Source organism: Impatiens glandulifera, chromosome 1, assembly GCF_907164915.1.
Source record: "Impatiens glandulifera chromosome 1, dImpGla2.1, whole genome shotgun sequence".
Classification (NCBI taxonomy): Eukaryota; Viridiplantae; Streptophyta; class Magnoliopsida; order Ericales; family Balsaminaceae; genus Impatiens; species Impatiens glandulifera.
Window position 1 is genome coordinate 152,383,510 of NC_061862.1, and position 13,780 is coordinate 152,397,289.

The following is a 13,780-nucleotide window of genomic DNA, read 5'->3' on the forward strand; positions in this document are numbered from 1 at the left end:
CAATAACAACCTATAGAAAAAGTTCTCATACATATTAGTGTACCATAAAGTACATACTCCAAATCTTAACATCCTCCCGTCAAGGTGGAATTTGATGAATATTCAGCAATCCAAACTTGTAGTAAAGAACTTTCGTAAAATGGTCTGTTAGTTGATAAGTTATATGAACATATTTTGGAACGACAAATTTCTCTTTAAATTTGTTTCTAATCAAGTTGATAATCAATCTCCAAGTGTTTAGTTTTATGTGAAAACACTAACCAAAATGTATATAATCGCTTGGTTATAACACCACAAATCAATCGACATTTTAGAAAAAAACATCTAAATCACCCAGAATATAAGTCACCCATTGTAAATAGGTTGCTTCGAGACCTTGACATGATATGTTGATTCTTAGTTTTCTAAGAGATTAAAAAATCCAAAAAAATAACAAAACTAGCCAACTACTTCATTGTATCAGCACAAGAAGTCTCTGTTGGGTTTTGGGGTCATATTTAATTAGAGTTTATATATTGTAATTGGGCTTTAAGCCATTATTGGGCTTTAAGCATTTATTGGGCTTATGAGTAGTAGTTTAGTCTTTTGGCTTTTAATGTACTCATATAAATAGAGACATTGTAACATAGAGTTACTTAGACCATTATTCCATGAAATATCAATAGAATGGACGACTCCCCGAGGATGTAGGCATTATTGACCTTATATCTTGTGTTCTTTATTATTCTTTACCACGTTATCTTTATATCTTCTTTTATTGCGTGTTTAGATTAGATCTTTTCTCAACAAATGTTATCAGAGCATGTTTTGAGAATGTTTAACCTAATCTATTTGTGAAGATATTACGGAAACTCTAACCACCATTGAAGAAGTTGTTGGATATTTGTGCTTTTGTTGAAGATGACTATTGGAGAAACAACATTGGTTGGAGAAGATTTAGCCGCTGTGAAGATTTGAGTCGAAATCTTCAATTGCTAAGGAGATGTCAACGGTCATTAAAATATTTCTTAGTTTTGGGTGACAATGTCTTGAGAAGAAGAGAGACGAAGATAATGGGTCTTTTGTTCTTCTTGAAGGCGCCAATGGGTGCATGTGACGAAAAGTCATCGTGTAGGCAACTTCATGAGAATGAAGAAGATGAGGTATATTTTTTTTTGACATATTTTAATTTGGGACATATGGTCTATTAAAATATAAAAAAGAAAAAATATATATCTCCATATATATCTCTATATATATTCCATATAAACAGATATTATATTATGATATAATATAATATAACATATAGAGAGGAGCCAAGAATCTTTAAAACGGTCAACAACTAAGACTTTTTCAACTAAGACTTTTTATTTAAGTCTCGTTTGATTTCATAAAATAGGTTTAAGACCTACTTGATATCAATTTTCACAAATTTGCGATTTATCTTCTAAGAGATTTGATATTCGTCAATGGGGAAATTGAAAATTGAAGTTGAAAAAGAAGGTGAAGTGCTTGTTCGATGTTGCAGATTATGGAAGACAATTAATGCAACATGTAAAGTGTTTTCTGATTAAAGCGGGTGGATTTAATGTTTGTTTGCAAGAGTGAAGTTTGATATGTGTTTATAAAGGCCGAATTTGGATTTGCATCAAACCTTGTGAGTATGTTTTGATTGTCAATCTCCGGTAAGTGCTGGTGCAAAGTTGTCAAGTGGATGTTGATGCCTCAAGGGTTCTAACGAAAATGATAATTTCTAAGGTATGAGTTGAGAGTGCACTAATCATATATATATGGTTTGTTAGATTCTTTCTATGCAGGATTTGGCTAGAAGAATGTGGAGAACAAACGATACATCTTCATGCTTGTTAAAAATTAGTTGAAGGTTTTATTATAACCGATTATTGTCTTGGCATACATGAGTGACATTATTTCACTATGTTGAGGGCTTTGACTTGAAGAAATTCTCAGCTGAAATAAATTTGGAGAGATTTTTCATTGAAAATCGGTTATTGAAAAAGTCTAATTAAAAGAGAGGTAGAGTGAAAATCTAGTTCTATATTTTTGCTTACAGCCGCACAGGGTTCATTAAACTGACGATCGGAGATTCAAACAGAGTCTGATTGTATTGAGATTTTGTCGAGAGGGTTGGTAACTCATTCCTCTACATTTTCAACGGCCAGATCAAGGTTTGGACGTCTCGAAGTTTGTTTTTCTGGGGCTTAAAGTGTCTACCTAATTTTAATTTTATTTGACTTATTTGGGACAAAAAAGTTTGTATCTTTTTGGTTATGACCTTATCTTATTGGAAGAGCTAATCAAGATAAAGACTGTGGTGATATTATGTGCTTTTATACTTGACAAAAACATGATCGAGTATGGAAAGTTGTTATTTATAAGGTGTTTACCGATGATAACATTGTCAACATGTTGACAGGGCAATCCTTTAGGCCAAATTGCAAGATTGCATTGAGTTGGCGGGTGATTAAGGATTGAAACAATTACAGTTAACACATATTATCAATGAAAGACCAGGAAGAGGAAGACTAATGAAAGATACTTATAAGTTGAGGTGGAGACATCTTGAGAGCAACTCTCAAACAACCAAGAAGAAATCATTGCATTATCTTATAATGTGAGAAGATAAATAAAAATTTGAGTGGGATTCCTAATCATGAAAAAGGGGCTAGATGGGAGACTCGATTAATTCAAAGGTGATGATTTTGTTACTTCTTTTATTCTATCTTAATTGTCTATACATTGTGGTTCATACATTAGATGAATGGGATGATTGAGACCTTGAATGAGATTCCTAGTCATGAAAAAGTGGATAGATTAGAGGTTTGATCAATTCAAATGAAAGGATATTCTATTTCTTTCGGAGAAACTATAGATGGTCATTTGAAACACTGGTGAAGACAATTGAAGAGAGATAGTGAATCTTGAAATAATATTCTTGGATTGCTAGGCGTTTTTGGATTCAAGAAATTAACAGATTGCAAGCTAATTTGGCCAGGGAGAAGTATGAGGTTCAAGTTGGTTGAATATGCAACGTTCAAGGCAAGACGTGTGACAAATACTTTGTCAGATCTCGAGTTAGAGAAAAGAGATGTGGTGATAGCCTAATTGATTTGTTATGAAGTAGACGATAAAAGTTTGTCTTGGGTCTTCTCGCTTTCGATCAATATCTTATTTTGAGGAAGTAGACGATGAAAATTCGTTTTGGGTGTCCTTAGTATTCGATAGATATCCGATTCTGAAAAAGTAGACGATGAAAGTTCATCTTGGGTCTATTCGGTATTTTGGTTTTAGTCGATTGTTGGACTTGAAAAATAAGACACTCGGTTTGTGGAAAACAAAGGTAAAGATTATTTTAACATAGTAAATAATTGTTAACTCTAGTTTCCGCATATGTCAACGGGTATGAACAAAGATTGGGAAGAGTTGTTGAATGTCTCTAGTCGCTGAAGTAACGTAGTTGCCAAATTTACTTGGTGTTATAAACTCTATGATTTTATCTTCTAAGGGCTTTTGAACGGAAGTGGAGGTATAATGATTTATCTCGTGAATGGCTCGAACAGTGAAGATTGACGTGTGGCTCATAATTTTTTGATGGCGCGATATACGTAATGGTGAAGATTGTTATTCTTCTAAGGGCTCTTGAGTGGAGTGGAGGTGAAGATTGATGGGTACGGCTCGTGTATTTCCTAAGGGACGTGAAATTCATCAAGGTGGAGATTTGTAATTTATTCATCACATCTCAATAAGCGCGGTATTCGCCCAAGGTGAAGATTGTTGGGTTTTGGGCTCATATTTAATTAGAGTTTATATATTGTAATTGGACTTTAAACCTTTATTGGGTTTTAAGCATTTATTGGGCTTGGGAGTAGTAGTTTAGTCTTTTGGCTTTTAATGTACTCCTATAAATAGAGACATTGTAACCTAGGGTTACTTGGACCATTATTCCATGGAATATCAATAGAATGGACGACTCCTCGAGGATGTAGGCATTGTTGGCCGAACCTCGTTATATCTTGTGTTCTTTATTATTTTTTACCACGTTATCTTTATATATTCTTTTATTGCGTGTTTGGATTAGATCTTTTCTCAACACAATCGACATTGCACTAACATTACAAAGTGTAAAACTGTCCATAAAAAGAGTACCCTTAATGTATTTCACCAATTTAAGAGCAACTTTCCAATGATGTATCAAATGATTATGCATAAACTGACTAAGATTTTGAACAACATAAGGAATATCTGGTCAAATAAAACCAAGATATAATAACATTTCTGTATTTTTCTAAATTAACAAAACAACTTTATCTGTAGTATAAAGTTTAAGACCCTTAATCATATATGTCTTAGTAGATTTAGCTTAAATAAACCAACATATCTGACGTCTAGAGCATATATTGTTTTTGGTTCTTGCAATTTCTAATCCAAGAAATATTTTGCTTCTTTCAAAATTTTAATTGTGAATAGTTTATGTAAATAAATTTTCAATGACAAGATAAATTTCATATTTGATCTAGCAATTAGTACATCATACACATATATTAACAATACCATAAATGAATCAATGTGCTGCCTTGAATGAGGTAAAAAATATTCTCTTGCACACCCTTCATTACCACTAGCGACCCCTTTGTGTCCCTCAATACGTTCTTCTCGCCCTTCCATGCAAAACCAAGTTGGTCTAGTGAGCCAAGAGAGATTAAATTCCTCCGAAGATTCGGGACGTATTGTACTTCTATCAATACCCTCTCGATTTCATCACGCGTCTTCAAATGTGCTGTTCCGATCCCCATCACCCTACAGACTTGTTGTTACCTAACAAAACTTCGTTCACTGAAGTCTTCTCATAGGTCTCGAACCGACTCTCGTTAGGTGTCATATGTAACGAACACCCGTAATTTATAATCCAACTCTTGTCGAACTAATTAGTGGAGACAACGAGAACATCCGCCGCTTCTCCGCTCTTCTTTCCGTCGTTACTAAAATCTAGACAATCTCGCTTAAATTAACCCTCCTTGTCACAATTGTAGCGCTTAGTAGATTTCTTCCTAAAAGACTTCGAGCGCCTCTTCTTCTTGCTTTTATTTTCTATTTTCTCGGTTCTCCCTCGAACCAAGAGTCCATCTCCACTCACTTTACTCTCTTCATTCTTCTTCTTTTGGTTATTTGATCTCAATGCACTCATTACATCATCAAGAGTAATGACATCCCTCCAATGCTCGAGTATGTCTACGAACGTCTTATACGACTTCGATAAAGAATTTAAAAGCATCAGCGCCTTATCCTCATCCTTGTATTTCTTCCCGATGTTTTCTTAATCAAGAAGAATCTTGACATAATCGTCGAGATGCGTCTACAAATCCTTCCCCTCAATCATTATAAACTTGAAGAATCTATGTTTAATGTATATCCAAGACGACATTGTCTTAGTCATATACAAAGAATCCAACTGAAGCCACACCTATGTTATCGTCGTAGCACTAACAACCTATCGCATTACCTTGTCACTAAGACTAAGAATCAAGGTTTTATAGGTCATTTCCAACACCTCCATCTCTTTTTCCGCGTCCATCAAGACTGGTAATTTCGATTCCCCCTCGAGTGATTTAACGACTCCCATATTGCATAGGTGTGCCCTCCTCTTCATTTTCCATAAACTAAAATTATTCATCCCATCGAACTTCTCGATATTCACCTTAGAAGTCGACCCCATCTTAAGTCAAACAAATTGAACCGCGACCACCTTAAACCAACCTCGCTCTGATACCAATTTGTTGTGAAAACTATCACCCGAAAAATGAAAAGCGAAAATATAGCAATCGTAATGAATGTAGAACAATAACGTAAAGTAAAGTAAAGAATAAACAAAATAACGATACAAGAGTTTTACCCAGGTTCGGACCAACAATGTCATACGTCGTATTTTTAGCGAATCGATTCAATAGAGTTATAATTACAAATTTTAACTCTATGTATGTTCTAGGTTTTAGTATCACCACACTCTACAACTCGTTTACAATTAGGGTGGGTCGGTACGATAAACCTTAATATTTTTCCATACCTTATACCTTACCTAAAATTTCGGTATGCAACACACCTTTACCTTACCTTAATTTCGATATACCTTAATTTCGGTATACAAAAAATTCATACATTTACCTTACCTTAATTTTGGTATACCATATTTTCGGTACGATATCAGTATTATACCTTTGATACCTAAAAAATATATTAATTTTTAAAAAAATCAATCCCATCGGTAAGGTAGAGATTGTATATATTGAATAATATTTCAGTATAATTATATTTTGATATTATTCAAAAATTATATTTCTATAATTAAATTAATTTCAAATCTATTTAATTATTTCCTTATAAGTATTATATATATATAATATATATATATATATATTAACTTATAAATACTATTTCGATAATTCGGTATATCTCCATATACCAAAATTTTAAAAATCTCAGACATTTATCGTACCAATAATTACGGTATCGGTATCATACCTTACCTTTTTTTCGGTATACCTTAAAAGTCGATATTTTCGATATATTACGGTACGGTATTTTCGATATACCTTTAATATCGGTAATTTTCCCCAGCCCTATTTACAATAGTTTCATTTGATTCGGCGTTTATAAGCCGCGTATAAGCGTTTGCGTAATAAGCTGCTATAATAACTTTGCGTAATAAGCTCACGCAACAAATTAAGATCAAACACATTTTGCGTTTAAACCAAATTTTCTCTTTATCTCCGTCCTCATCGTTTATGATTATAATCTCAGCATTTTTATATCTAATCATTTTTAAATATTTTTTTTTTATTTTCTTTCTCAATTATTTCATTTATTTCTAATTATTTTATTCATTTTCTCTTATCTATTTAATCTCTTTCTAATTACTTTATTAACTCTTTCATTTATTTCATCTATTTATAATATATTTATATACTTATATAAAATTATTATAATAAAAAAATACATTTAAATATATTTTTATTTATTGTTTATAATATGTGTATCTCAATATATAAAATAGTTAAGAAAAATATAAAATATAAATGTATTGTGATTTTTTTTTATTTTAATTATAGTTTCAGAAATGAAACTAGTCTTAATTAATTATTTAAAAGTACCTATTAGAATTGAGACGAAGAAATGAATGATAATACAAACAGGGAGAGAACCCAAAAATAAATTGACAGTTAAAAGATTACGTTAGAGGGAGAGAGTTGATAGGTGAAAAATATATATAATAATAATAAATTGTTTTCTTTATTCTATCATTTATTTTAAAATATATTATTTTTTAATCTAAGTCATTTATTAATATTTAAAATTATATATTAATAAAATTCATAAAAATTAATATATTAATATAATTTATTTTTAAATATATACTACTTTTTAATTTAAATCATTTATTAATATTTAAAATTAAATTAATAAATTTATATAAATAACATTATATATATTTAATATTAATTATTAGATAATATTATAAATATAAAAAGTAAATAAACTGGGCTTATAATCTAATAAAACGTACCCAAGTTTAACGATTAAATAAGTTGAGATCATATCAAACTTACTGAAAATAAGCGGCCGACATCAATAAACTAAGAATAAAATGAATCATTTTTTCTTTCTATAATATAATATAATATAATATAATATAATATAATATAATAATATATATATATTTTAATAATATAATACATATGATTTTTTTTTTTTCTTTTGTATCACACACACTAAATTAGGCTTGCCCAATTCCACCTATTAATTGTTGATTGATCTTGATTTAGGAAAGGAAAATTGCATTACAAACATTTATTTTTAATTATGAAAATCTCAAATTTAGAAGCTAGAACAATGCAGACAAGTCATCATCTCTTGCCGAAAAATCCAACCAACCGTTGATATCACCGAAGATACTGGTGCTGGCTGCGGTGTCTGCGGCGGTGGCTGCGTCGGTGGATTTATCTTCAAGAGGCTGCGGGAAAGGAATTGCTTCGGGGATGGAAACAAGCTGGTTAGTTTGGCTCCCGCCCAACCAGAACTGATCATTCAATGCAGAGAACCCAACAGAGTCACCGGGATATGTGTTTCCGGCGCCGACGTTTGACCTCGGTGGTGAAATGCCAGCAAACGGTAAACGTTGAGGCGACATCTGACCAAAAAAATTCGAAAGCATATTTGACCATACCTCGTCATCATCGATATTATTTAAGGTTAGGGTTGATGAACTTAAACAGTTGGATTGGACCACATCCTTAGCTACTGGCTCCTGATCATTATTAGTATTGTTTTCTGTCTGCATTACAACTTTTTTCTTGATGTGAGTGTTCCACATGTTTTTTATTTCGTTATCTGTCCTTCCGGGCAAATGTGATGCAATGGCCGACCATCTTAAAAAAAGTAAAACATGAATCTAGTGATGAATCGCGATTGTAACATATAAGAAATCGAGGTAAATTTTAATGACATGCGGACGAACCGATTTCCCAAGGTCTTTTGGAGTCTGATGATGGTTTCTATTTCTTCCTGGCTAAGATTTCCTCGTTTAACATCCGGTCGCAAATAGTTTCTCCATCTTAGTCTGCAACTCTTTCCACACCTTAGAAGACCTAGAATCATCGAAAAAATTCGAAAATTGTGAGAAATTTAGATGAATGAAAATTAATTCGACCAATCGTACCGGCTTGTTTGGGAACCGCAGGCCAATTGCTATAGCCATGTTTGTCGATATGATTAATGAGAAGTTCATCTTCATCAGGAGTCCAAGGGCCTTTTCTTAACCCTATTTTGGCACAACAAGGAGCTCTCACCATTGATAATTTCTCTCATGCAAACATAGGGATTGCAATACCAAGAAGGGGTATATATAATCCTAATTGGTTGAATCATGGAAAAATAGTAGTCAATTAGTCTTATTTCCAATACAGGTGTATTTATTCTATTGGTAGACTTTTATTTAATGCAAAATGCTTTCTTGTAAGTAGATAAATATAAATTATATGTTTTCACAGAATCTTAATATTGTAGAGAAAGTAATATTAAATAGATTGTGTATATTGACTTTTAGGGTAATATTAAATTTAAGGTGTATTTTGAATGAAAAAAAAAATGGAACATTTAATCCTAAGTGTTGATATAATTTTTAATGTCACTAAATTTAGTTTTTAAATGGGATTTTATTATAATTTTGTTTTTTTATATTGATTGTGATTTTTAAAATATATTATATATGTTAGTTAGAAATGACAAGATTTAGAAAATAATTTAATTAATGATCCAGAAAAGTTCTTTATATCAAATAAAATTATAAAATATTACAATATAATTTAAATAATCTTTTTAAAATAATCAATATACTAAAATGAATAAAAAAGTTCACACTGTAATCTAGATAAGATTTAGAAAATAATATTTGAATATTCAGAAAATTCTCACACCAATAAGAATAAAAGAAAAAATAAATTAATTTCAATTTTATTGTTACAACCGTGACACGTAACGATTAGATAGATATAAAGTCTTGTTACTTTTAATTATTTATAAAAATATAATTTTTATGGTGTACTTTTTTAATAATGCAAGTTATCAAGTGTAATAGTCATTTTATCATTTCCTTTAAAGATGTTTAAATATATAGTGTGTAATTTTAATAATTAGTATAAGAAATTGGAAAGTATTTTGAGGATGGTTCATTTATTGGTTATTGGAATTATTTCTATAAGACTATAACCCATTTTCCTACAATGTTATTATTTGGTAAAAAAAAAAGAGCAGTGTAAATATAATGAAAATATTTTATCTTTTTAATATATATATATATATATATATATATATATATATATATATATATATATATATATAATTTTATTATGTTTTAATTGACGATTTAAGGGATTTATTTGATAATAAAATATTAAATAATAGAATGTTTTTAGTACTTTAATTAATTATTTAAATAATATCATAAGAAGTAATAATTATTTGATTTTAAACAAATTATCATTTATTGATTTATAACATTATCAATTATATTATTTACATAATTAATAAAATTATCATTACTTTTTATAACATTTTAGAATATAAAATAATTCAACTATCTCAAATAATTTACTTTTATTGTTTTCTTAAAATCAAATTATTTAAGAAAAATTGCATCAAATTAACCAGCTTTAACTTCTTAATAAGTAAAAAATAATGTTAAAATAGATATATTTTAAAATCAATCTATATATAAATTACAAACTTAAAATTAAAATAACTAGGAAGATTTTCTTGCGATAACAAATTAAATAAAATAATAATAATAATATGTATTTAATGTTTAAAATTCTTAATAAATCATGAATACTATATTACAATAAAAATAGAGCACTCTCATTTATTCCCTTCGATAAAACAACTTATTTTCTCACATTTTTTTTTTCCGAATGAACCTCTCATCTCGTGACCTTACACTTTCACTTTGGTCAATCAAATATTTGATTCATATTTTTTTAACCACTTTCAATTAATATTGGCATATTATCTTTCGGCAAACCACATCACAATCACACTTGGTTAAAAGATTGTAATTGTATTGTTAGGTTGCAAGTTCGAAACATTCATATAACATTTTTAATTTTATTTTTAACCGTTTTAAGTTTATGGACGGGTCAACTCATAATCCGACTCAAGTATCTATTTAATCTCACATATATATATATATCCAAATTAACCACAATCGACAATCCGGACCCTTTAAAAATTAAGCATCATTATTTATATATATATATATTATAAAAGTAAGTCTAACATTTATTATCATGAATTAATTATGCAGATATGCATTTTCCACAAATTCTAAAAATCTAGAGGAAATTATATTTCATTTAATGCAGTACATGTGATTTCATGCCAATATTCCTTATAAGAAAAAAAATCTAATCCTATTTAATCAATGTATTAAATAAAAAAGCATCTTTGTAAAACTTTTAAAGATTTCCTAAAATTGCCAAAATTGTCAAAATTTAAATATTTTTTAAAATGGTAGTTATTTGAGACTTTATAAGTTATTTGGCATTTTAAACTATAAATTTAGATTTTCATAACTAGTTTTAATTTTATTTTAGGGTTTGGAAATTTATGTTATTGAATATTGAGAATTATGATTCAATTTATAAGTTAAATATATATATATATATCTATATATATATATATATATATATATATATATATATATATATATATATATTAGTTGTTATCACAAATTTTAGAGTAAATTAAAATTCAAGTTTTTTTTTTTGTGTGTAAAGAGTGTTATTTAGGAATATAAGTTATGATTGGGTTTGAAAAAAATTTAGATTAGACTTTATAAAAATGAAAATTTGACATGCCTTCATTTAAAATTAATATTATTAATTTATAATAATAATAAAATTATATTTTAAAATTTTAAATTCAAAATAACTCAAAAAAGAGATTTAAAATTAAATTAGAATTAATTATTGTGTTAATTAAACACTAATTAAAAAATTAAATAAAAATTCAAGGATAATTTGAAGTTAAAATATTATACTTATTTTATTCAAATTAAACCCTAAAAAGATTAAAATTATTTAATTATAATTTTAAACATAAATTATGTATAATTTATGGATTAAAACAATTAAATAAATATCTAAAAATGTCCACAAATAAAATAAATGATCATAATTTTTATTATGTTGTCAAAATTATTTTTGTGTATTAGTTTGATAAAGAAAAATAAAAGAACAAGGTTAAAATTAGCTTTCAAATAACTCTTTTAATAATAATAAAAACTGTTAATAGAGTAAAACCGAAAATAAAGAAATCATATGACGCCGAATTCATATCCATTGGATTAGTGTGAATTTTCATCCAGAGTTAGGAAAACATCATATAGCTAAGCGCGTGGGTGATTCAATATGGATATTCTCTAATTTTTAAAGGAAACTAAACTTAAAAGGATATTCAATTATATATATATATATATATATATATATATATATATATATATATATATATATATATATATATATATATATATATATATTAACTTACTAAAATATTTAAATATATCTTATAAATTAAAAATTATGTATTCAAGTTTTACTTTACATAAAACTTCAATATACCTGGTTTTCTTACTTAATTTTATCATAATTAAAGTATAGGACAATAATATATGTCGGAATTTGATAATTATTATTCATAATGTTATTATTATGAAGCTTTTTAAGGTTCATTTCCCCGAAAAATTAGTACAATTTGTTAGTTAGTGAGTTAACTGTTCTTCTAGATTACTTACTAGCTTAATAATTTATTTATTTATTTTTTATTTTTCATATTATATGTTTTGTCGTTACATACTTAAATGATTTTATCATTTTTAATGTATATACCAATCCAAAAATATAAACGGATCTATTAATAACGGATCGGCCAGCTGGATACCCGTGATTCGATTTTTTTATATTTTTTTTTTTTCAAATACTTGAAAATATAAACTGTTCTATTAAGAATCTCAGTTAATTCAACTCATATAAAAAATATAATTCAAATACTAGGTCTTGTTTGATAATTAATTAGTTTGAAAAAACAGATAATTATTTTAATGGATAATTATTTTAATGGACGTAAGTTATTTATTGAAAATTGTCAAAATACTATTTCGGACAAATAATAAAAATAGACTAACTATTGTTTAGGCCTAAAATTGTAATTTTTATAAATATGTTATTTTTAAAAAAAAGTTTAAAACTCACCAGATAGTCTTCGGGTATCTGAATTTTTTTTTGCCCGATTTGTATCCGATTTAGAAATTCGGTAAAAATATCGGATCGATATCTGAATTTGATTCATCGGATTCGAATTTTTTCGAATCAAATCGGTCGGATCAACGGATCGAGTCTTTTGGATCGGATTTTTTGTCACTCCTAAAGGTAACATTATACCTTAATTTTTTCAATTTATTTTATTTTTTATTTTCATAAAAATGGTAAAATACTTATTTATTCATTCGTTTTCTCCATTTTTTTTCTTTATTTTCTTAAATCAAGTGAATTTCTTTTAACTCAAACCAAATCTAATTATTGGATAGGTCCCTAAATATATTCCTACTTTTTATAATATTATTTTTTATTGTTTTAATCTAAAATAATCTTTATATTTTTATTAAATAGATAAATTCAATGCAAATTAACCTAATTTTAAGATATTTTTACTTGATTGGTGCGCCACCAAATCATCCACTGTACGTAACAAGATATTTTTTTAAATTTAAAGGTGAGACAATCAACTTAAAAACAAAAGCTCCAAGTAATTCACAACCTGATCCATATATATATATATCCATATATATATATATATCCATATATATATATATATATATATATCCATATATATATATATATATATATATATATATATATATATATATATATATATATATATATATATATAAATGATTAGGTGAGGGAATTTGGTGAGGAAATTTGGTGAGGGAATGACTTGGCATAATCTTATTCGTTGAAAAAATCAAATAATTTTTCTCTTTTCTCTCTTTCCTCTCACTTTTACATTTTCCAACCAATGAAAGTGATGCCAAATCCTTCCCTCACCAAATCCTTCCCTCACCAAATTCCCTTACTAAATTCTCTCTCTATCACTCTTTTTATATATATATATATATATATATATTTATGATAGGTGAATTATCTAATATCTTAATCCATTTTGTTATGCCTATTAA

At 27.9% G+C, this 13,780-nt stretch overlaps 1 protein-coding gene across 1 annotated transcript; it reads right to left on the minus strand.

Moving 5' to 3' along the window:
• Positions 1-7,873: 7,873 nt before the first annotated feature.
• LOC124911401 (transcription factor MYB14-like) lies at positions 7,874-8,840 on the minus strand. Its single transcript, XM_047451879.1, has 3 exons — positions 8,708-8,840; positions 8,507-8,636; positions 7,874-8,417 (listed from the first exon to the last, which is right to left on the minus strand). The coding sequence occupies exons 1-3, from the start codon at positions 8,838-8,840 to the stop codon at positions 7,874-7,876; spliced, it is 807 nt and encodes a 268-aa protein (XP_047307835.1).
• Between the last annotated feature and the right edge of the window lie 4,940 nt (positions 8,841-13,780).

Excerpts from the sequence above, each read along its gene's own strand:
- LOC124911401 (XM_047451879.1), bottom strand. The coding sequence starts at position 8,840 with ATGGTGAGAGCTCCTTGTTGTGCCAAAATAGGGTTAAGAAAAGGCCCT. Across the intron at positions 8,637-8,707 it reads TGCGGTTCCCAAACAAGCCG|GTCTTCTAAGGTGTGGAAAG; the intron begins GTACGATTGGTC and ends CGATGATTCTAG. Across the intron at positions 8,418-8,506 it reads CAAAAGACCTTGGGAAATCG|ATGGTCGGCCATTGCATCAC; the intron begins GTTCGTCCGCAT and ends ACTTTTTTTAAG.